This window comes from Ciconia boyciana, chromosome 12 (genome assembly GCF_034638445.1).
Source record: "Ciconia boyciana chromosome 12, ASM3463844v1, whole genome shotgun sequence".
Lineage (NCBI taxonomy): Eukaryota > Metazoa > Chordata > Aves > Ciconiiformes > Ciconiidae > Ciconia > Ciconia boyciana.
This window is the reverse complement of record NC_132945.1, coordinates 23,242,196-23,263,976: the sequence shown is the minus strand read 5'-3', so window position 1 is coordinate 23,263,976 and position 21,781 is coordinate 23,242,196. Positions and strand designations below refer to the sequence as shown.

Here is a 21,781-nt window from a genome sequence, read left to right as displayed (position 1 = left end):
ATTACTTGTTCAGTATTATAGGAAGCAATTTCACCATATTTTGAGTTTTGCTTACACGGATGACGGTGGTGGGGTGTAAAAGCCCTATTCATCTTCATGCAGTGGTCCATCGTATTGTTCATCGTTGATTGTCACTGGGAGTAGGCATGAATAAAGATAAAATAGTTTTCAGGAAAATATTTATATTTTCTTGGTTACCAGCTGGGAAGTTTTGGAATGTTACCTAGCAATGATAAAATTTTTAAATCAAAAGAGTTACTTTTCCCTCCGTCCCATCACCAGAGCGTGGGCTCGCAGCAACGGGGCCGGATGAAACCCACTCCTGGAAGCGGGGTGCACGCCGGGCAGAGATCAACCTGGCAATGATTTCCCAAGGCGGAGCAGCTTTTCGTTTCGGGAATGGGCCAAAGCCATCCGCAGCGCCCTTATCTGCCGCTGGCCCCGCGGGAAGGGAAATGGCCTTGAGTCTATCAATCAACACGGCCGGGCACTTTGCTCCGTACGCCCCCGCTGCAGCCTCCAAGGAGGCCCTGCCATGCTGCACCCGCGGAGCCAGGCGTACCCTGACCGGCGTTGGTCTAAGGTCCCGTTTTGTCCCCACGTGCCACGCAATGCCGAGGACAGCATGTCTTGCTTGAGCGAGGTACAGCGATAACGGCAGCTCTCCCGTGACCCGGCTACGCAACCCGCTTTCCTCCCGTCGTTGCCTCAGGTACAAAATCCCCTTCTGTGGGGGAAAGCTGACACCGAGATGCTGAAGGGGATTTGGGGAAGGGAGACCTTGTGAAGAGGGGGAAGGAGGGTCCGTGATGGAGCTGCAAGGGGCTCTCAAAATGAGGGCCGTAGCTGAAGACTCCTCTTTGCAATGCAGCAGCGCTGGCTGAGCCCCAGGGGCTCACACCCATCCTCAGACCTCACCAGTCGGTGGGGACCAGCCACCCCTGGGTTGGGTCACAAGGGAGCCCCAGGAGCCACCCTGCACGGGTGACAGCCGAGCATCACAGCCCTGGTCTCATCCCTGCCCGGGGTCCCGCAGCGCATCCCACCGAGGAGGTGGTGGCAGGCATGTGGGGCAGGGGAAGGGGGGCCAGACCCTGGCTGGGGGTCCCTGAGCCTTGCTTCCCTCCTGCAGCAGCTTTTCCTCACCCTGCTGCAGCCCCCAAACTCATCCGTCCACCCCCAAAGCGGTGGCCGGAGCACCCACCTCTCACTGCGCCATGGTGGACATCCCCAAGTCCTCTCTGAATCTGCCTCCCGGGGGTGAGGCCATGCCAGATTTGGGCCAGGAGCTCCTGGTTCGGCCTTGGTGCTGGTTGGGAGCTTTGTGGAAGGGAAGGGGGACACCCCCCCCAGCTTGCCTGTCACCACCACCAGGAGACAAAGGTCTGCAAAGCTGCCGAAGCAACCCACCGCCTCGCCTCCCCTGCTCCCCCACCGAAACCCAAAACCACCTATTTTTGTCTTTTCCTTTCTCCTCCTCGGGAGGTTTCCAGCCATCAGATCCTTCCTGGGAGCCCTTCAAAGGAAAAGCGGCCGCCCCATCCACTTGCTAAACCAGTCTGAGCAGTGCCGGGCTGGCAGGCGGGAGAGGCCCCCGGCACCCCCCTGCCTGGCGCAAGCCGGCACCGGGAAAGGGCCGAGAAACTGGCCGGAGGGACCTCGGGTGACCCCGGAGCAAGGAGACGGATGAGCATCGCTCCCCGAGGGACAGAGGCATCACCACCCCATTGCGCACCCCGGGGAGGTGGGGACGCCACCAGCCAAGCGGGGGCCCCCCGGCAGGCTGCAATCCCCCACGCAGCCATTGCTCATCCACAGCAATTTTAGGATTGCTAAATTTTTAGCCTGGCCGTGACGTAAGGAGAGGCCAGGGAAAAGGGCAGCTGGGTGATGGGGAAAGAGCCCGGAGGAGGCGGGGAGGCCCCCAGTGTCCCCAGCTGGGCGGTGCTGGAGCACAGGGAGGTATTGCACCCCCAGGCAGGGAAATTCAGCAGCTACCCCAGGCTTTCCTGGAAGAGGAGGGGGGCGGTGAGGAAGCCCAAGGGCCCGAGGCTGAGGTGTGTTTCCAGAACAAATAGCAGGGTGGAAGGAAGAGGAAGATATCTGCTTTCCGCCCCCCAAAAACGCAGCCTTGGACCTTTGCCAAACCTGGAAAACAACCAGGGGGGTTTCCCTGTGCTCCCACCTGGGCTGCTCCAGCCCCGAGCTCCAGGGATGGACCTGGGGGTCCTGCAACAGGGTCTATCTCACCAGCCCCGCACAAAGCATGAAGAAACCCAGAACAGGAGAGACACGATATATACAGAGGGGTGCTGCATACATCGTGTATATATCTGTATATATCTGCCCTCCCCGAGCCCCACCTGGAAGAGCGATGCCCAAAAAATAAAGGCAACGGCAAGAGCTGTAGCAAAGCCCAGGCCTGCCCCAACAGCACAGGGAAACCCCTCCAACACCCACCGAGGGAAAAGCCAAGCTACGAGCACAACCCCACCCAGCCACTGGAGAATCCACCCAGAGGACACCGTGCTGGATGCCCCCCTCACGCCACAGGGTCTGGTGGCCCTGGGGCCACTGAGGGCCTTTGCTGAAGCTCAGGGACCACTTGCCCCAAGAAAGGGGGTGGCACCGACTTCCCTGGGGTTTACCTTGCTCGTGGCCTGGGCACAAGCAGAGGCTAAAGGGGACTTCTTGATGGTGTTGGTTGGACATCAAGAAGGTATTGGAGGCTCTCAGACAAGTGGGAAAGTCACCTGAGGGTGTTACAGGGTCAAGATTCAGCCCTGTTGTCTCCAAAACAGGTCCTGGGTGGCTTCAGGGTCAAGAAGCTTTGCCAGCTCCTGCCTGCAGCCTCACTGTGGAGGTCACGAGATGCACGGCCCCATGCGTGGGGCATGGTGAGGGCCAGCAGCTCCCATAGGAGTGACAACCCAGCCAGCAGGCCCAGGTTCACAGGGATAAGGCAGGTCTGAGGTCAAGCTGGGGAGCCAGTAGGGTCCATGGCTGTGGTAGGGCTGAGACAGCTACAACACAGCTCAGGGAGGAGCCAGAGGCCCCAGTCTGAGCTTAAATGGGCTCCTGGGCCCACAGGTGTGGGGTGGAGGTCTCAGGTGAGGCTGCTTAGAGCAATAAAGGCCAATTAATGCCCTCAGGGCTTTACACAGGAGAGCAGGCTGGGAGGCAGCAGAGCCTGGACCTCATGAGATGATGGTATCAACCCCCGGGCGAGAGGTTAGCACCCTGCTGCCTTTCTAGCACGACCTCAGCACCTTCTTCATCTTAGGGCAATGCCCATGCTGGAGAGAGGATTAATGTCCCTTTGCTACACACGTTTGACACAGGACCCTATGTGACCCTCACACATGTGACCCCACAGCTCTGTGCCTCCTCTCAAGACCTGGGGGTTTCACCCCACTGCCCACCCCAGCCTACACTGACAACTCACCCGCCCGCATGGCTGTGTCCTGCTAAGGGACCAGGGGATGCTGAGGTCCAGCGCCGCACAAGGTCTCCTAGAGGCAGGAGAAAGGATGAAGGGGGTGAAATAGAGCTGGACGGAGCATGGGGGTCTGTCATTTCTGCCTTTCAACAGTCATTGGAACAAGGCACCGAGCCCACGGGTCACAGCCGGAGCCGCGGCAGCAGGGGAGGACGTCGGGGGGTTTAGCACCTCTCCCTGCCCGGGGTGCGGAGGGGGACCGCCAGCCCCCTTCGCTGCCACCTCACAGGGGGTTTCGTCCCCCTTCTCCGCCCCGGGGGTCCGGGGAGGCGGGTTGGGGGTGCCGCAGCGGGGGATGAGGGGCTCACCTCGAGGGGAGCCCCCCTCCATCGCACGGTCACTGCTGGATCCAACGGCAGGCCAAGGTGCCGGTGGGTGTCCCGCGGGAGATGTTTAAAAGGCAGGAAAAGCCACGCTTTTCCACGGCTCTGAAATTTCTTCAGTTCCTGGGAAAGGGGAGATTATTAAACCAAACGACGTCATTTTGCCCAGCTCAGGCTGCAGGGGTCCCGCGGGGCCGCCAGCAGTGCTCACCCCAAAGCCTCAGAGGAACGGAGCAGCCCCCAAACCCCGAGGGTTTTCACAGCCTCCCCCTTTGGGGTTTCTCACCCAGGAAACACCTCGGCCAAAGGCACGGGCTCAAAGGGAACGTTCTGGGAAGTTCCCCCACCTCCCAACCAGCCCCACAGCTACTGGTTTGCAGGGGGGAGGGGTGTCACAGCCCCCATCACCATTTCCCACCACCCAACAGCCCCAAGGCTCCAGCCCCGAATCCTGCCACCCTGCCAGCACAAGAGCACAGCTGCCCCTACAGAAACTGGGGGGGGTTTGCCTGGGGGGGGGGGCCCCAAAGAAATAATAATTACTATTAAGAAGAAAAGCATGTGGCCAGTCTGCCTTTTTAACTTAGAAACGCTTCAACTGTCCCACAGTCTTCAAAAAAAACAGACAGCTGGCAGCCCCCACGCCCCCCACCCTGTCCCCCTCCTTAAAACTCCATAAAATCACAGCTCCATGTTCCGCAAAGTTTCCCTTTTTTTTGGTGGTGGTGGTGGTCTTGTTTGTGGGTTGCTGTTGGGTTCTTGTTTTTTTCCCCCCCTTCTTGCTTTTTCATTTTTTCCTGGCCCTCCTGCACGCCCCTGGCACGTCCCATGAAGCCCAGCACATGCCGAGGGATGCAGAGAGAGGTGACGTGCCAAGGCCCCTTCTCCCGCGGGGACAGGGCCACGCAGTGGCTGGGGATGGAGAGGCAGCAGCTTTCTGGAGAGGAAAGAGGCCCACAGCTATTGCATGGGGCGATGGCAGAGCCCCCCGCCTCTGTCCTTGCCACGGCTCCCAGATTTTGCCCACGGGGACTGGGAGGGGGGCAGGGGACAGCGAGCACACGAGGTGGAGATGGCCAAGAGGCTGAAGAGGCAGACGCGCAGGTCCGGAGGCCGCTGCTGGGTGAATCCCAGGTGAGGAGTCAAGGAGGAGCCTCCGGATGTTGCGAGCGGGGAGGAGAAGCCCAGGAAAAACAAGAAACGGGAGCAAGGGAGAAGGAGGACCAGTCCGCAAACCATCTTTGTACATCGTGTGCCGGGGGGGCTCCTGGAGCGGCCACAGTTCGCTCGCCACCGGGCAGGGCTCAGCCTCTCCGCTCCTGCAGTCCCTCCACCGCACAGGGAGGAGCGGGGGGATGCACCCCCGCTTTCCACCGCCGTCCCCCCTTCCCGGCCGGCCGCCCCGGCGACCTCGGCTCCTCACATCATGATGTGCCGCCGGCGGTGAAGGGCCAGGTGGTCGGAGCGGGAGAAGCTGCGGTCGCAGTCCGAGCAGCGGAAGGGCTTGATGCCCGTGTGCTTGCGGAAGTGCCGGGTCAGCTCGTCGGAGCGGGCGAACTTCCAGGTGCAGCCTTCCCAGGTGCATTTGTAGGGCTTCTCGCCTGCGTCAGGGGAGCAGAGAGGGGTCAGCACCGCAAAAATTATCGACACGCGCCTCACAGAAACAAAAGGCAGGGTTTCTTGCCTGCAGCGGGTCACCGGGGCCACGTGAAGCCCTCGGCACCTCTGCGCTAGCCCGCACCCACCTCGGCCTCACCCAGCGCGGTCCGTTGGCGCCACCGGGTGCAGGAGCGTTGCCTGTAGGCGCAACACAGCACCGCGCCCACGCTGCCAGCAAGACTGCAATGGCATTTTGGGGTGCGCAGCCCCCCGCCTGCAGCATTGCCCCGGGGGACAGCGCAGGGCACCCCACTGGGTTCACGACGGCACCCCCGTGCATGGGTGGGAGGGGGGTCCCCTCCGCCTGTGGCACCCCCACGCGCAGCTTGCGACTGTAGTGGCAGCACCCCCCCGTCCTCCGCCGGCCCTGCCGCAGCAGCACCCCATGGCAGAGCCTGGGGTCCAGCAGGGACCTGGGGTGCCAGCCCAGGGGTGCCAAGCACACCATTGGGGTATTGGGAGCCCTCCCCAGCAGAGGGACCCCAGGGCGCTGGGGCTGGCAAGGAGGGGGAGCCCCAGCAGGGCCACCCAAGGGAGCACCCCATACCCAGACCTGGGGGTGGGGGGCAGGAGGGCCCCCGGGGCATGGCACCCCCAAAGGGCTGGCACAGAGCCCAAGAGCCCCCCAAAGGGGGCTGCCCCAGACCCTGGCAGAGAGTGCCAGCATCCCCAAAGTGCCCCCCAACCCCAAAGGGACTCCCCCAGCCCTGTCACAGGATGCCAGCACCCCCAAAGGGCCACCCTGAGACCTCAGAGGGACAGCCCACCCCCTGCTCCCACAGTGCCCCAAACGCTGCTCCCCCCAAAAATATAATCAAGCTGGGGAGATGGAGAAGCCTCCTGTGCTGTGGGGCACAGAGATATGGGGGGGCACGACTTGAGGGGGCACCCCTTTCGGCTGCCTGCTCCTGCCCGGAGGAGGGGAGATCCAGGCCCCCCACCCCAGATAAGGTGGGAAGCTGGGAATGTCCTGGGGAAGGGGATGGGGGGGATCCGGGGAGGGCAGCTGAACTGAAACCAGAGCCGCTGGCAGCGGGATGGGAGGTGGGCAGGCAGGGCAGGCAGTGCCGTGCCCCGTCTACCCCTGCCCGCCCCGTGTCCCCTTGCGGGCACAGGCTGGGGGCTCAGGGCCCTGGGGGGGCTTTGGGTGAATGTGGCAGATGTGGGCAGGCAGATGGTGGGTGGGGGACGCCCCAGGGGGGAAAACCGGGATCCCCTTCAGGGGTGCCGCTCCACGAGGGGGGACCCCCCGGCCCAAAACTTCAGGGTTCCCCCCCACGTGGCCTTACCGGACCCAGCGTTCTTGCCGTCCCCCCCGATGAGGGGTACGGTGATGGCGGTGACGCCGTCGGTGGGCATGGTGGTGTAGACGACGGGGAGGGACTGGACCACCACGGGGATGGTCTGGAGGTTGCCCATCTTGCTGGGCAGGTTGACGGAGGGGATGGTGTGGATGACGTGGAGGATCTGCTGCCCGCCGCTGCCCTGCGTGGAGGCCAGGATGGAGCCGGGCGAGAGGACGGCCGGGATGGCCGAGGTGGAGCTGAGGCCGGAGGGCGAGATGGAGACGGTGGCGGGAGCGGGGAGGGGGGGAGCCACCAGCAAGGGGGAGGACTGCACCGAGGCGGGGGGCGGCGGCGGGGGGGCCGAGGCCGCCGCCACCTTGGACTTGTTGAGGGAGAGGTCGACGGGCTCGGCCTGGGGCTGGCCGCAGTCGCTGGCCAGCAGCTCCTCGGGCGGCTCCGTCTTGATGTCGGCCAGCAGCACCGGGGGGTCGAGGGGGCCCTCAGCCAGCAGCGCCGACGAGCTCATGGCGGGCGTCGCCTTCCCCGGGCCCTGCCAGAGACCCGCAGCCCGTGAGGAGACGGGGCAGCGGCGGCACGGGCCGGGGCGGGGGCGGGGGGGGGCGAAGGGCCTTTGCAGGCCTCCTAACAGCCGGCCGCCGGCCACCCCCCAGCCGGCCGCCGGCCACGCTGCCTCGGGCCGGGCCCCGAGGCCCCGGCCGCCTGCGGGGCCGCCCCGCGGTGCCCGGGCCGTGCGTGCCCCGCTCCCCGGCCGCGCCGAGCCGCGTCCCCCGCGGCCGAGGCCGCCCGTCCCTCACGAGGGCAGCGGCGCGGGCCGAAGGCGGGAAGGGCAGAGCCCGCCCACCGCGCGCCCCGCCCACCGCCCCGCCCCCGCGGCAGCCGCCGCTCCCCTCAGCCGCCGCTCCCGCCGGGCCGGGGCCGGGGCCGGGGCCGGGGCCGGGGCCGGGGCCGGGGCCGCGGCGGAGGGGTTGGCGCACACGAAGGCGCTTTCCCCGGGGAAGCAGCGCCTCGGCGCCGGCAGCGCTCCGCCACCTGCGTGCGGGGGGCCGGGCTCTCCCCGTGCGAAGCCCGGCGCCGCAGGGAGCCGGCGCAGCCTCCTCCCGGCGTCCGAGTCCAGCTCGGGTGCCAGCAGCTCCGGGCTCGATGCGCAGAGGCCAAAGCCCCCTGCAACAGCACCGCGGGGGCTCGGCCTTGCCTTTCCCCTTTCCCTACCCTTTTCCCCTTTCCTTTCCTCTTTCCCCTTCCCTTTTCCTTTCCCTTTTCCCCTTTCCCTACCCTTTTCCCCTTTCCCTTTCCTTTTCCCCTTTCTCTACCCTTTTCCCCTTTCTCTACCCTTTTTCCCTTCCCCTTTCCTTTCCCCTTTCTCTAGCCTTTTTCCCTTCCCTTTCCCTACCCTTTTCCCTTCCCTTTCCCTTTCCCTTCCCCCTTTCCTCTTTCCTTTACCCTTTCCACCTTTCCTTTCCCTTCCCCTTTCCCCTTTTTGTCGCCCTTTCCCCCTCCACGCAATCCCAAGCAGCGGCAGGACAGCAGCTCGGCCGCCCCAGCCGCTTCCGCGGCAGCTCTGGAGCAACGTCCCTCCCTGGAGAGCCGTCGCCTGCTCCCCGGCCTTCGGGGAATCTTCGGCCGAGCGGCTTCAAAGGGCATTTCTGCCTTTCAACAGTCATCGGAACAAGGCACCGAGCCCACGGGTCGCAGCCGGAGCTGCGGCAGCAGGGGAGGACGTCGGGGGGTTTAGCACCTCTCCCTGCCCGGGGTGCGGAGGGGGACCGCCAGCCCCCTTCGCGGACGCCTCACAGGGGGTTTCGTCCCCCTTCTCCGCCCCGGGGGTCTGGGGAGGCGGGTTGGGGGTGCGGCAGCGGGGGATGAGGGGCTCGCCTCGAGGGGAGCCCCCCTCCATCGCACGGTCACTGCTGGATCCAACGGCAGGCCAAGGTGCCGGTGGGTGTCCCGCGGGAGATGTTTAAAAGGCAGGAAAAGCCACGCTTTTCCACGGCTCTGAAATTTCTTCAGTTCCTGGGAAAGGGGAGATTATTAAACCAAACGACGTCGTTTTGCCCAGCTCAGCCCCTCTCCTCCGGGCAGGAGAGCTCCCGCTGCCCACGCTGTGCCCTGGTCCCGGTCCCTCTCCCTGCCCCGCCGCTGCGGCAAAGCAAGACACACACGGAGGAAACTCATCTACTCTCAATATTATTCCTGCGTAGAAAAAACATCAGTTTTGTATAAATATCACAGCTCAAGAGTTTAAAATTGCATGTTGCTTTTTCTTTGTTTTAACAACAAAATGGAAAACAGAAAAGCATCCCCCACCCCCCCCGGGGCTTGGAAAACAGCGGGGGGACAAGATGGAGTCCCCGGCTGCGGGGGTCCTGCGGGGCCGCCAGCAGTGCTCACCCCAAAGCCTTGGAGGAACAGAGCAGCCCCCAAACCCCGAGGGTTTTCACAGCCTCCCCCTTTGGGGTTTCTCGCCTTCCTTAGGCCAATGCTTCCTGGGAGGATTTGGGGCCGTGCTGGGTGAAGGATGGACACGGGGCTGCAGCCCCGGGAGAAGCCGAATCAGCTGGTGAGCACGGCTTTGGGAGACAGGACACACAGCGGGACGGGGATGGACACACAGAGACCTCGCCAAAATCATAGAATCACTTAGGTTGGAAAAGACCGTTGAGATCATCAAGGCCGTCCGTTAACCCGGCACTGCCCAGCCCACCACTACACCATGTCCCTGAGCACCTCATCCAAACGGCTTTTAAACACCTCCAGGGATGGGGACTCCACCACTGCCCTGGGCAGCCTGTTCCAGCGCTGGACAACCCTTTCGGTGAAGACATTGTTCCTAATATCCAACCTAAACCTCCCCTGGAGCAACTTAAGGCCATTTCCTCTCGTCCTGTCACTTGTTACCTGGGAGAAGAGACCGACCCCACCTCTCTCCAGCCTCCTTCCAGGCAGTTGTAGAGAGCGATGAGGTCTCCCCTCAGCCTCCTTTTCTCCAGGCTGAACAACCCCAGTTCCTCAGCCGCTCCCCATCAGCCTTGTGCTCCAGACCCTTCCCCAGCTCCGTTGCCCTTCTCTGGACACGCTCCAGCCCCTCCATGTCTCTCTGGGAGTGAGGGGCCCAACGCTGAACACAGCATTCGAGGTGCGGCCTCACCAGTGCCCAGTACAGGGGACGATCACTGCCCCAGTCCTGCTGGCCACACTATTCCTGACACAAGCCAGGATGCCACTGGCCTTCTTGGCCACCTGGGCACACTGCTGGCTCACATTCAGGCGGCTGTCGACCAACACCCCCGGGTCCTTTTCCGCCGGGCACTTTCCAGCCGCTCTTCCCCAAGCCTGCAGCGTTGCGTGGGGTTGCTGTGACCCAAGTGCAGGACCCGGCCCTGAGCCTTGTTGAACCCCACACAGTTGGCCCCAGCCCATCGATCCAGGCTGTCCAGGTCCCTCTGCAGAGCCTTCCTCCCCTCAGCAGATCAACACTCCCGCACAACTTGGTGTCATCTGCAAACTCACTGAGGGTGCGCTCGATCCCCTGGTCCAGACCATTGATGAAGATATTAAACAGGACTGGCCCCAGCACCGAGCCCTGGGGACACCGCTGGTGACTGGCCACCAGCTCGACTCGTCCTCCGGCCGTGCCCAGCCCCAACAGGGTGGGGGGCCACCGCGGAGCTGGGGACAAGCTCTGCCCCGTGAAACGCCTCAGCCGGCGGATGGAAAGCAGAGAGGAAAAGGAGTTTCCCAAACATCTGCCAGAGTCATTTTCAGGGGACGGGGGTCTCTGCCCCTGCCCCAGGCCCTCCCCACAGCGGATCCCCCCTCCCCAAGCTGCCCAGCATCCCCCGAGCCAAAGGCACGGCCTCAAAGAGAGCTTACGGGGAGCTCCCCCCACATCCAACCAGCCCCACAGGCACTGGTTTGCGGATGAGCGGTGTCACAGCCCCCATCACCATTTCCCACCACCCAACAGCCCCAAGGCTCCAGCCCCGAATCCTGCCACCCTGCCAGCACAAGAGCACAGCTGCCCCTACAGAAACTGGGGGGGTTTGCCTGGGGGGGGGCACCCCAAAGAAATAATAATTACTATTAAGAAGAAAAGCATGTGGCCAGTCTGCCTTTTTAACTTAGAAACGCTTCAACTGTCCCACAGTCTTCAAAAAAACCAGACAGCTGGCGGCCCCCACGCCCCCCACCCCGTCCCCCCCTTAAAACTCCATAAAATCACAGTTCCACGTTCCGCAAAGTTTCCCTTTTTTTTGGTGGTGGTGGTGGTCTTGTTTGTGGGTTGCTGTTGGGTTCTTGTTTTTTTCCCCCCCTTCTTGCTTTTTCATTTTTTCCTGGCCCTCCTGCACGCCCCTGGCACGTCCCATGAAGCCCAGCACATGCCGAGGGATGCAGAGAGAGGTGACGTGCCAAGGCCCCTTCTCCCGCGGGGACAGGGCCACGCAGTGGCTGGGGATGGAGAGGCAGCAGCTTTCTGGAGAGGAAAGAGGCCCACAGCTATTGCATGGGGCGATGGCAGAGCCCCCCGCCTCTGTCCTTGCCACGGCTCCCAGATTTTGCCCACGGGGACTGGGAGGGGGGCAGGGGACAGCGAGCACACGAGGTGGAGATGGCCAAGAGGCTGAAGAGGCAGACGCGCAGGTCCGGAGGCCGCTGCTGGGTGAATCCCAGGTGAGGAGTCAAGGAGGAGCCTCCGGATGTTGCGAGCGGGGAGGAGAAGCCCAGGAAAAACAAGAAACGGGAGCAAGGGAGAAGGAGGACCAGTCCGCAAACCATCTTTGTACATCGTGTGCTGGGGGGGCTCCTGGAGCGGCCACAGTTCGCTCGCCACCGGGCAGGGCTCAGCCTCTCCGCTCCTGCAGTCCCTCCACCGCACAGGGAGGAGCGGGGGGATGCACCCCCGCTTTCCACCGCCGTCCCCCCTTCCCGGCCGGCCGCCCCGGCGACCTCGGCTCCTCACATCATGATGTGCCGCCGGCGGTGAAGGGCCAGGTGGTCGGAGCGGGAGAAGCTGCGGTCGCAGTCCGAGCAGCGGAAGGGCTTGATGCCCGTGTGCTTGCGGAAGTGCCGGGTCAGCTCGTCGGAGCGGGCGAACTTCCAGGTGCAGCCTTCCCAGGTGCATTTGTAGGGCTTCTCGCCTGCGTCAGGGGAGCAGAGAGGGGTCAGCACCGCAAAAATTATCGACACGCGCCTCACAGAAACAAAAGGCAGGGTTTCTTGCCTGCAGCGGGTCACCGGGGCCACATGAAGCCCTCGGCACCTCTGCGCTAGCCCGCACCCACCTCGGCCTCACCCAGCGCGGTCCGTTGGCGCCACCGGGTGCAGGAGCGTTGCCTGTAGGCGCAACACAGCACCGCGCCCACGCTGCCAGCAAGACTGCAATGGCATTTTGGGGTGCGCAGCCCCCCGCCTGCAGCATTGCCCCGGGGGACAGCGCAGGGCACCCCACTGGGTTCACGACGGCACCCCCGTGCATGGGTGGAAGGGGGGTCCCCTCCGCCTGTGGCACCCCCACGCGCAGCTTGCGACTGTAGTGGCAGCACCCCCCCGTCCTCCGCTGGCCCTGCCGCAGCAGCACCCCATGGCAGAGCCTGGGGTGCCCCCCAACCCCAAAGAGCCGTTCCCAGCCCCGGCACGGGGTGTCAGACCCCAAAGGACCTCCCGAGTCTCCAACACAGGGTGCCAGCACTCCCAAAGACCCCTCTGATCCCAGGCACAGAGCACCATCGCCTCCCCAGCCCATCCCCAGGTGCCCCCAGCCCATTGGGAGCCGGGGGCACTGATCCTGACCCTCCCGGACAGGGGGGTGTGCGGCGCTGGCCCCTACCCGTGTGTATCCTCCGGTGAGCTTTGAGGTGGGAGCTTTTGGTGTAGACCTTATTGCAGCCTTCAAAGTCGCACTGGTGGATGCGCCGCTTCTTCAGGTCGGGGGAATCGGCTCGCTGCCCCCGCGCCACCGGCCTGCCGGGAGGAGGGAGGGATGGAGGGGACGGCCCCCGTGCCCACGGACCCCGCGGGGCGCCCGGGGACACCGAGGAAGACGGCAAGGAGGGGGACACACATATGAGGAGACTCACTCTCTCTGGAGGTCCTGGAAAGGGGCTGGGCCGCTCTCGGAGGCGCTGTCCTCGCTGTCACTGTTCATGTCCATGGGGTACATGGAGCCCGGGTCAATTTTCACTGGTGGGGGGCGGGAAAGAAAAGCTATTGAGAAACAAGGAGGGAGGGGGTGAGGCTTGTGAGCAGACAACAGAGACACCCCCAAAAAACCCCACTCCCCCACCAGAGGGACAGCCCTCCCCCTGCTCCCACAGTGCCCCAAACGCTGCTCCCCCCAAAAATATAATCAAGCTGGGGAGATGGAGAAGCCTCCTGTGCTGTGGGGCACAGAGATATGGGGAGGCACGACTTGAGGGGGCACCCCTTTCGGCTGCCTGCTCCTGCCCGGAGGAGGGGAGATCCAGGCCCCCCACCCCAGATAAGGTGGGAAGCTGGGAATGTCCTGGGGAAGGGGATGGGGGGGATCCGGGGAGGGCAGCTGAACTGAAACCAGAGCCGCTGGCAGCGGGATGGGAGGTGGGCAGGCAGGGCAGGCAGCGCCGTGCCCCGTCTACCCCTGCCCGCCCCGTGTCCCCTTGCGGGCACAGGCTGGGGGCTCAGGGCCCTGGGGGGGCTTTGGGTGAATGTGGCAGATGTGGGCAGGCAGATGGTGGGTGGGGGACGCCCCAGGGGCGAAAACCGGGATCCCCTTCAGGGGTGCCGCTCCACGAGGGGGGCCCCCCCGGCCCAAAACTTCAGGGTTCCCCCCCACGTGGCCTTACCGGACCCAGCGTTCTTGCCGTCCCCCCCGATGAGGGGTACGGTGATGGCGGTGACGCCGTCGGTGGGCATGGTGGTGTAGACGACGGGGAGGGACTGGACCACCACGGGGATGGTCTGGAGGTTGCCCATCTTGCTGGGCAGGTTGACGGAGGGGATGGTGTGGATGACGTGGAGGATCTGCTGCCCGCCGCTGCCCTGCGTGGAGGCCAGGATGGAGCCGGGCGAGAGGACGGCCGGGATGGCCGAGGTGGAGCTGAGGCCGGAGGGCGAGATGGAGACGGTGGCGGGAGCGGGAGGGGGGAGCCACCAGCAAGGGGGAGGACTGCACCGAGGCAGGGGCGGCGGGGGGGCCGAGGCCGCCGCCACCTTGGACTTGTTGAGGGAGAGGTCGACGGGCTCGGCCTGGGGCTGGCCGCAGTCGCTGGCCAGCAGCTCCTCGGGCGGCTCCGTCTTGATGTCGGCCAGCAGCACCGGGGGGTCGAGGGGGCCCTCAGCCAGCAGCGCCGACGAGCTCATGGCGGGCGTCGCCTTCCCCGGGCCCTGCCAGAGACCCGCAGCCCGTGAGGAGACGGGGCAGCGGCGGCACGGGCCGGGGCGGGGGCGGGGGGGGGCGAAGGGCCTTTGCAGGCCTCCTAACAGCCGGCCGCCGGCCACCCCCCAGCCGGCCGCCGGCCACGCTGCCTCGGGCCGGGCCCCGAGGCCCCGGCCGCCTGCGGGGCCGCCCCGCGGTGCCCGGGCCGTGCGTGCCCCGCTCCCCGGCCGCGCCGAGCCGCGTCCCCCGCGGCCGAGGCCGCCCGTCCCTCACGAGGGCAGCGGCGCGGGCCGAAGGCGGGAAGGGCAGAGCCCGCCCACCGTGCGCCCCGCCCACCGCCCCGCCCCGCGCGCCCCGCCCACGCTGCCCCGCGCGCCTTTGTGCCGCCGGCCGGCCCCGCCCACCCCCCCACCCCCCCCCGCGCCCCTCAGGGCCGGGCGGGGCGGGGGAGTGGGCGTGGCCCCCGCGGGGCGGTGCCGGGCCCCGCCACGCTCCCCTCCCCCGCGCCTTAAAGGGGCCGCGCCGCCGCGGCGCGCAGCCCGCCCCCCCCCCGGTGCCGGGGCCAAGCGGCGGCGGTCACTCACCGCCCCGGCGGCGCGGGGGGGGCTCCTCCGCGGGTGCGCGGCGCTCATCCCCTCCGCGGGCAGGATCATGCTCCCCGCCGCGCTTCACCGGCCGCGCCGAGCCGAGCCGAGCCGCGCCGAGCCGAGCCGAGCCGAGCTGGGTCGGGCCGGGCCGGGCCGGGCGAGAGGTGTGAACGGCCCCGCGGCTCCACCCTGGCTCGGCCCGGGGTGGAGCTCCTTAAAAGGGCCCGGCCGCGGCAGGGAGGGGCTGCCACCACGGCCCGGCCCGGCCCCCGCGGGAGGCACCCGGGCAGGGCCCCACCCGGGGCACCCACACCCCCCCCCCCCTTGACCCCTTCCCCGAAACGCCGCGCACACGCGGTACCCCAACACGCGCGGAACCGAGGGACCCCCCACCAACACGCACGCGGCGACAGGGACCCCCAGCACCACCCCCACACCCCCCTTGCTGGGGTCCCTCCGGTACGTGGGCACGCGTGGGGGTGCCCAGCACGCAGACGCCGCGGGGACCCCCCAAAGCAGCACTTGATCACCCCGGTACTGACACCCCCCAGCACCCCTCCCGGCCGGGGACCCCCAGCACGTACCTGACTGCAAGCAGAGACCTTCCCCCGAGACAGGCACACCGAGCCCCCCACGCACACTCAAACACACGCACAGACACACGCGTGGCCCGGCCCGGCCCGGCCCCTCCCCGGGGCACACCCAGCGCACACACCCTGCACACACACACGCAGCCAGGAGCCTCCCAGCCCTCTCACGCAGATGGGGGGGGGGGGCCTAAAACACACACCCACGGCCAGGGATCCCCCCCAAAACCCACACAGACCCGCACTCGGCCAGGGACCCCCGAAACACACCCACCCACACTCACAAATCACCAGGACCCCCAAAAGACCCACGCACACAAGCAGGCACACCCCCAAACACCCCCACTCTCAGCCAGGGACCCCCCCCCAAGACCCCCACGCTCACCCAGGGACCCCCCAACACCCCCACACACACTCACACATCACCGGGACCCCAAAACACGCCCCCCCGCCAGGCCCCCAAACACACCCACATCCAGGTACTCTCCCCCCCAGAGACACCCCCAGACGGCCACACACCTGCCCCCCGACCAGCTGGGGACCCCAACCCCAGCACACCCCCCAGAGCCCCTCCAGGACTCCCAGACCCACTCCCACCCCCTCACACCCGGGGGTCCCCACAACCAGGCCCATTTGGGGGGGCACAAAGGGCGACCTCCCCCCCGGGGATCCTCCCCAGCCCCACTTTGGGGGAGGGGGGCTTGCACCCCAAAGCCCCGCGGGGCTGGGGGGTGAGAGATGTGGCAGCTGGGTGGGCAAGGGGCCTCGTTGCCCCCCCAAATCCAGCCTCACTGCCCCCTGGGGCCCCCCCACCCCACTGGGCTTTCACCGGTGAGCTGAATTCCTCCGCCCTCAGCCCGGGCACACCCGAACCCCACCGGGGGCTGAGGGGTGCCGCTGTGCACCCCGTCCCCAACCCCCGGGAATAAATAGCGACTCCCCCTTTTTGCCCTAAAACAGCTCAGGGAGGGACGTGGGGCACCCCCAAACCATGGGGTGACCTTGGGGGGGGCAGGCGTGGGAAAATGCAGGCAGCTGCCTTCCGTCCCTCCCTGCCCGCTCCCCGCGTGAGTCCCCCCGGCCCGTGTCCCCCACCCGTGGGCGGGGGGGGGGCACACCCCGCCGCCGTCACACCTCCCCGAGGAATTTCCTCCCCGCTCCACCCGCCGGCAGCGGCGGCCCGGGATGCTGGGGGGGCTCGTGGGGACCGAGCACGGGTGGGGGGGGGGATCTCCCCCCCCTCCACACACACACACGGGGCTCAGCCCCCCTTCCCACGGCGGGGGGGGGCCGACGGATGGATTTGGTGACAGCCCCCCCCAAAAAAAGTACTACCATGCCCGAGCCCACGCAGGGTCCCCCCCACGGGCTCGTGTCCACGTTTTGGGGGGGGCGGGGTGGCTCCCCCCAAGCGAAGCTCCCCACCCCCCCCGCACCCCGCGGCGGAGGAGGAGGGAGGGAATGTGCGAGTCGTGTCTGCTCCGCGCTGCTCGGCCCTGGGTGCGGGCAGGGTGCGGGCAGGGTGCGGGCAGCCGGTCGGCAGCTGCAGCCCGGGCCGGGGGGCGATGGGGGACCGGGGGGGGGGGCACGGGACACACGCGGCCGTGTCACCTCCAGGGCGGCTTTTTATAGCCCGGGCAACGCGGGGGTGGGGGAAGGGCACCGAGTCCCGCCCACGCCATCAGCTCCGGGGCCACCCCGCCCTGCCCGCACCCCTGCCCGCACCCCGCGCCCTGCCCATGGCTGCCCTCAGCCCCACGCAGGCCCGGGGAGGGGGACGGACACGGACACACACACACACACACACACACGAGGAGGGTCGGGCCCTTTAAGAGCAAAGGGTGGGGGTGGGGGGAGGGAAGGGCGGGCCGCGCCGCGACGTCGCCCCTCGCCACCCCCACCCCCCCCCACTCCCCCCCCCGCCGTGACCTCTCAAGCGCGCGGCGCCGCCCGCCCCGGAAGCGGCCACGGGGGGGGGGCCCACGCGGGGCCCGGCGGGGGGGAGGAGGAAGGGCGGGGCGGTTCCCGCCCCCCGCCCTTCCCTCCCTCCCCCGCCGGGCCCCGCGCTGCCAAAATCCCCCTCCCCCAGCAGGTCCGTTCCCACCCGTGGGCGCTGCCCCTTTAAGAACCCACGCAAGATGGAAGCGGCCGCGCCCGCGGCCCTCCCCACCCCGCTTTGGTCCCGGTCGAGGCCCCACTCACTTTTCCCCGCGCCTCCTCCGAGTGCATCCCCGCCGCCGCCGCCGCCGCTGCCCCGGGGCGGTGCCGGGTGGGGCGGGTGGGGCCCCACGGGCGGGGAGGGGCGGGGCCGCGTTGGGCGGAGCTCCCCTCCCCACCCATTTTTGGGTGTGGGCACCCCCCCCAAAAAAATAATCCAGGGGTGCCCCGCCCTGCGGTGACATCATCAGCAGCCAATGGGCGGCTCCCCTCGCATCCGGCGTTGCCGTGGAAACAGATGCAGGATTTGGGGAGGGGGGCTCCCCCACCTGCTCCCACCCCACCCCCACCCCACGCAGAGCCCCCTCAAATCGAGGGGGGAGGGGCATGCCGCTGGAGGGGCTGAGACCTGGCGAACTCGTGTCAGCGATGGTGGGGCAGGGGGGGGCAGAGCCCCCCATTCGGGACCATGTCTCCCCACCCACGGGGAGCATCCCCCTGCACCCACACCCCATAGGGGCATGGAGCACCCCCAAAACTCCGGGCTGAGCACCCACGGGTGTCCCGGGAGGGCGGAGGCGGGACGTGGCCCCCCGGGGGACGTTCCCACGCGAGGGGGGGCAGTCGCTGCCTGCAACCCTGCCTGCACCCGTGCCCGGCTGCCTGCCCACACGCCCCTGCCTCCCCAGGGCCCCACCGCCCATGTAAACCCCCCCAAAAATATTTGGGGTGCCCGGAGCACCCCCTCGGCACCCTCCTCTGCCCCAGCACCCCAGCCGGGGGGCACCGGCGCGGCTCAGGGGGGCAGGTTGGGTCCCCGGGGGGGCCGGGGGGGCCCCGGCAGAGCTGGGGGACCCTCGCCAAGGGGTTCACTGGGGCTGCAGCCGCGGGGGGTCTGGGGCTCCCCCGGCCCCGGCTCCTTCCTGGGGGTCTCGGGGAGCCCCCAGCCCCGCGGCCGAGCTGCCACGTGGGAACTGGCTGGCGGGGACAGGGACGGGGACGGGGACGGAGACGGGGATGGAGACGGGGACCCTCCCCGGACGGGGTTCACTCCCGTGGGAACACGCGGGGGGGCCAGACCGGCTCTGGAGGTTCTGGCCCTCCCTGACCTCAGCCGCCTTTAGGGGCAAAGGCCTCGCGTGGGGGGGACCTCCAGAGCTGCCACTGGGCCACCCACCCGCCGGCTCCACGCTCCCTGGACCCCCCCCAGCCGTGACCACACCCATGCCAGCGTCCCCGTGGGACGGGACGCGCTGGGGACAGCGGCCACGCGGCCTGGTGCTCCCCGCCGACGCTGTCCCCTCCAGGCACGGCTCGCAGGAACCGGTCACAGCCACCTCGGCGGCGACCTCGGCCGAAGCGGAGAAGCTGCTCAAGGCCAACGCGGAGCCGCCGCACGTCAACCGGGGGCCGCGGACGGGGACCCCCGGTGACACCCTGCTCTCGCTCAGCTGCCGCGGCTCAACCGGGAGTGGGACCGGACCTACCCCTTTTTTTGCAAAAAAATGCACGCACGCCCCCCGAAAACGTGCAGGGGGGAGGCACCGGGCTGAGCCCCCTTGGGGACCCCCCCTCGCCTCCGTGGGTATGGGCGCTCCTCGGCCAACCTCCGCCTCTTGCCTTCCCCGGAGCTGTGAAGCTTTTGGGGACAGAGCCGGGTGGTGAGAGCGAGCCCTGCACCCAGAGGGACCCCCACCCTGACAGGACCAGCTGCAAGCCCTGAAATGGCAGGTAACCCCCCAAAAAAGGCAGGAAGAAGGGAGGAACAAGGCGGCAGATCCCCCTCCCCGTCCCCACAGCTCCCGCCGCTGCCCACCGTGTATACGGCCATAGGGAAAATGCCAGCCCGGCGCGGGGTGGGGTGCAGGCAGCTGCCTGCCGGCGGCTGGGGGAGCCGGGGTGCATCCCCTCCTCGCACCTTCGAGGATGACTTCAGGCAGGAGGGGTCGGACAAGGAGCCCCAGGCAGGGGGGCGTGCTGGTGCTGGGGGGGCTCCGCAGCTCCTGGGGGGGGGCCCGGCCCTGCAGCATCGGTGCCTCCTCCAGCAGCTCTGCCCCCGGGCTGGAACTGGGGCAGGAAGGGCTGGGGTCGACCCCTTTCCTCGGCCTCCCGCCAAGTTTCCACAGGCGGTTTTCAATAAAAAGGCAGCAAAATGAACTTGGGCTTTCGCTGCACCCGCGAGACGCGAGGCACTGGCTCGTCCTTTTCTTTGTCGAAGAGGAAGGGCGTTGGATCCAAAAATCATTTATCTGCCTTGAGAAGAGCCAAAGTCTTCATGGGTGCTCGCCCCAGCTTGGGCAAGGCGTCCCGGGCCGGAGCGTGGCCGGGCGGTTGATGCAGGCACAGTTCTCCTAGCAGAGGAGGGAAGGACGGGAACAGTCCCCCCGGGAAAGGGCCCACGCGTGTCCCTGCTCCGAGTGGTCCCTTGAGCTTTGCTGCAGCAACGGGCACATGAAGCCCCAAGGGGAAGGTCCAACACTGACGGCCTTTTGGCTCCAAGAAGCAGCACCATCGGTTTCAGCATCAAGACCGAATCCAGGTCCATGGGGACGGCTACCACCGCCGGGGCCGGGCTGAAGGCGAGGGTCAAAGCCCTCTGCTGCTGAGCTCGTCTCGATGCTTTAACACTGCACTCTGCAACCCACCAGGAAAGAAGAGGGCTGGTTGCAAAGAAGGAAAAGCGAAAGAACAAGCGAGAAGGTGTGATGGACGTGCTGACGGGTGCTGAAGGCCACCAGCAGCCCTCAAGTCTTTCATGCAGCAGAACAATGGCCAGAAACATCTGCTTGGCTACAGAAGTGGTGCATGTTGCTCTTGCCCACCCTGGGAGCAGGCAAAAAACCAAAGCACCCCAGAAATGGGTGTGTTTTGCTGTTTGCCCACCACCCCGAGGTGAGGAGCTGTATGTTGAATAAGACCAGATCCCTCCTCAATTCAGTCATCAAACCCAGCACAGTAGCTCCGTGCCTCTGCTTTCAAGGTTAACCACAGATGCGATCATTGATTACACCAAGTAAAACCCACAGGATCTTGGCAGGGCACCACGCCACCTCTCTCCTCCCCGACGAGCCTGATCCACCACCGTTGGCATCTTGAGGTCCAGCTGTACCGAGCTGTTCACGCAAACCACCGCTGGCTCCGTAGGGAGATGGTCCGTTCCCACGACCCTGCCGAGGGAGCAGAGTCTCTCCATCACAGCCGCTTCTTGTACCTGTGGTTTGATCAAATGCTTGGGGTGGGCTCGGCTGCATCCCTCCAAGCGCAGGCCTCAACCCCTTCCAGCCCGACTAAGCGCACACCACTTTGTTCTTGATGTGCTGAACAACCCCAAACATCAACAGGGCCTTCTTGAGAAACGTATGGAAAAATGGATGATAAGGTGGGAAATTGAAGGAACTATTGGATTCAAAAGGTTGTGATGAGCATTAGGAAGTCCCAGTGGTCACTGGCTATGGAGGAGGTGGCTATTCCTCGCTCTTCAGCACTTTTGAGACCACAGCTGGACCCTGCGTCCAGTTTGGGGCTCCCCAGTACAAGAAAAGCAGGCAAGGAGATACTGGAGCCTGTCCAGGAGGTACAGGGAGAGGCTGAGGGCACCGCTGGCTGCGAGCACTTACCAGGAGGGTGCAGGAAAGAGCCAGGCCCTTCATGGAGATGGGTGGTGACGGGGCAAGAGGCAACGGCTCAAGTTGCAACATGGGAAGCTCTGATACATGGATTTTTTATTAATAATTTTAAAATCATGAGGGTGATCACACAATGGAACAGGGCTCTTGGATAAGAAACCCCATCCTTGGAGATGCTCACGTCTCGGCTAGGCTAGGCCCTGAGCTATCTGCCTGGAGCAGGACGATGGACACGGAGGTGGGACCTTGCCTACACAATTCTGTGCCAAGCTGCAACTGTTTGAGATACAGCACCATACGCTCTTAACCACCCCAAATTATCCCTTCCCCATCTCACGCATGGGGAAGATCCCTCATCTGGCCAAAAGCTATTCCCCAGAGGGTCACAGGGGCTGTACGCGACTCGGACGCAAGATCTACCGAACTCCAGGCCCTTAGGGATGGTGCAGATGCTACCCTTGAGGTGCCTACAAGCCACAATTAAGCAGAGCCAGACTATTCCCCGGGAACTTGAACTCACCCTGCAGAATCCATGTCACCCACTGGATGGGTTCGAGGAGCTCGCTCCAGCTGGAGAGCTGATGGGCACCACAGACCTGTGTCCATCCCACCCAGCCACTCCTCATCTCCTGGAGACTTTGACACTACCGCTACGACGTGCCGCTAAGGAGGTCGAATGAAGTAC

The 21,781-nt window shown here is 66.0% G+C and overlaps 2 protein-coding genes across 3 annotated transcripts; both read right to left on the bottom strand.

Annotated features, from left to right (window-relative positions):
• Positions 1–4,502: 4,502 nt before the first annotated feature.
• On the bottom strand, positions 4,503–7,599 carry LOC140658449 (Krueppel-like factor 8). Its single transcript, XM_072876888.1, has 2 exons — positions 6,771–7,599; positions 4,503–5,423 (listed from the first exon to the last, which is right to left on the bottom strand). Exons 1-2 carry the CDS (start codon positions 7,291–7,293, stop codon positions 5,242–5,244), a joined length of 705 nt encoding a protein of 234 aa, XP_072732989.1. The 5' UTR covers positions 7,294–7,599; the 3' UTR covers positions 4,503–5,241.
• A 1,367-nt stretch (positions 7,600–8,966) lies between these two features.
• Positions 8,967–15,037, bottom strand: LOC140658447 (Krueppel-like factor 8). Of its 2 annotated transcripts, XM_072876886.1 has the most exons (5): positions 14,724–15,030; positions 13,607–14,147; positions 12,863–12,965; positions 12,613–12,746; positions 8,967–11,923 (listed from the first exon to the last, which is right to left on the bottom strand). In XM_072876886.1, exons 1-5 carry the CDS (start codon positions 14,790–14,792, stop codon positions 11,742–11,744), a joined length of 1,029 nt encoding a protein of 342 aa, XP_072732987.1. In that variant the 5' UTR covers positions 14,793–15,030; the 3' UTR covers positions 8,967–11,741. The 2 variants fall into 2 exon arrangements, with proteins under 2 accessions (XP_072732987.1, XP_072732988.1); XM_072876887.1 differs by lacking the exons at positions 12,613–12,746; positions 12,863–12,965 and having other exon boundaries at positions 14,724–15,037.
• Between the last annotated feature and the right edge of the window lie 6,744 nt (positions 15,038–21,781).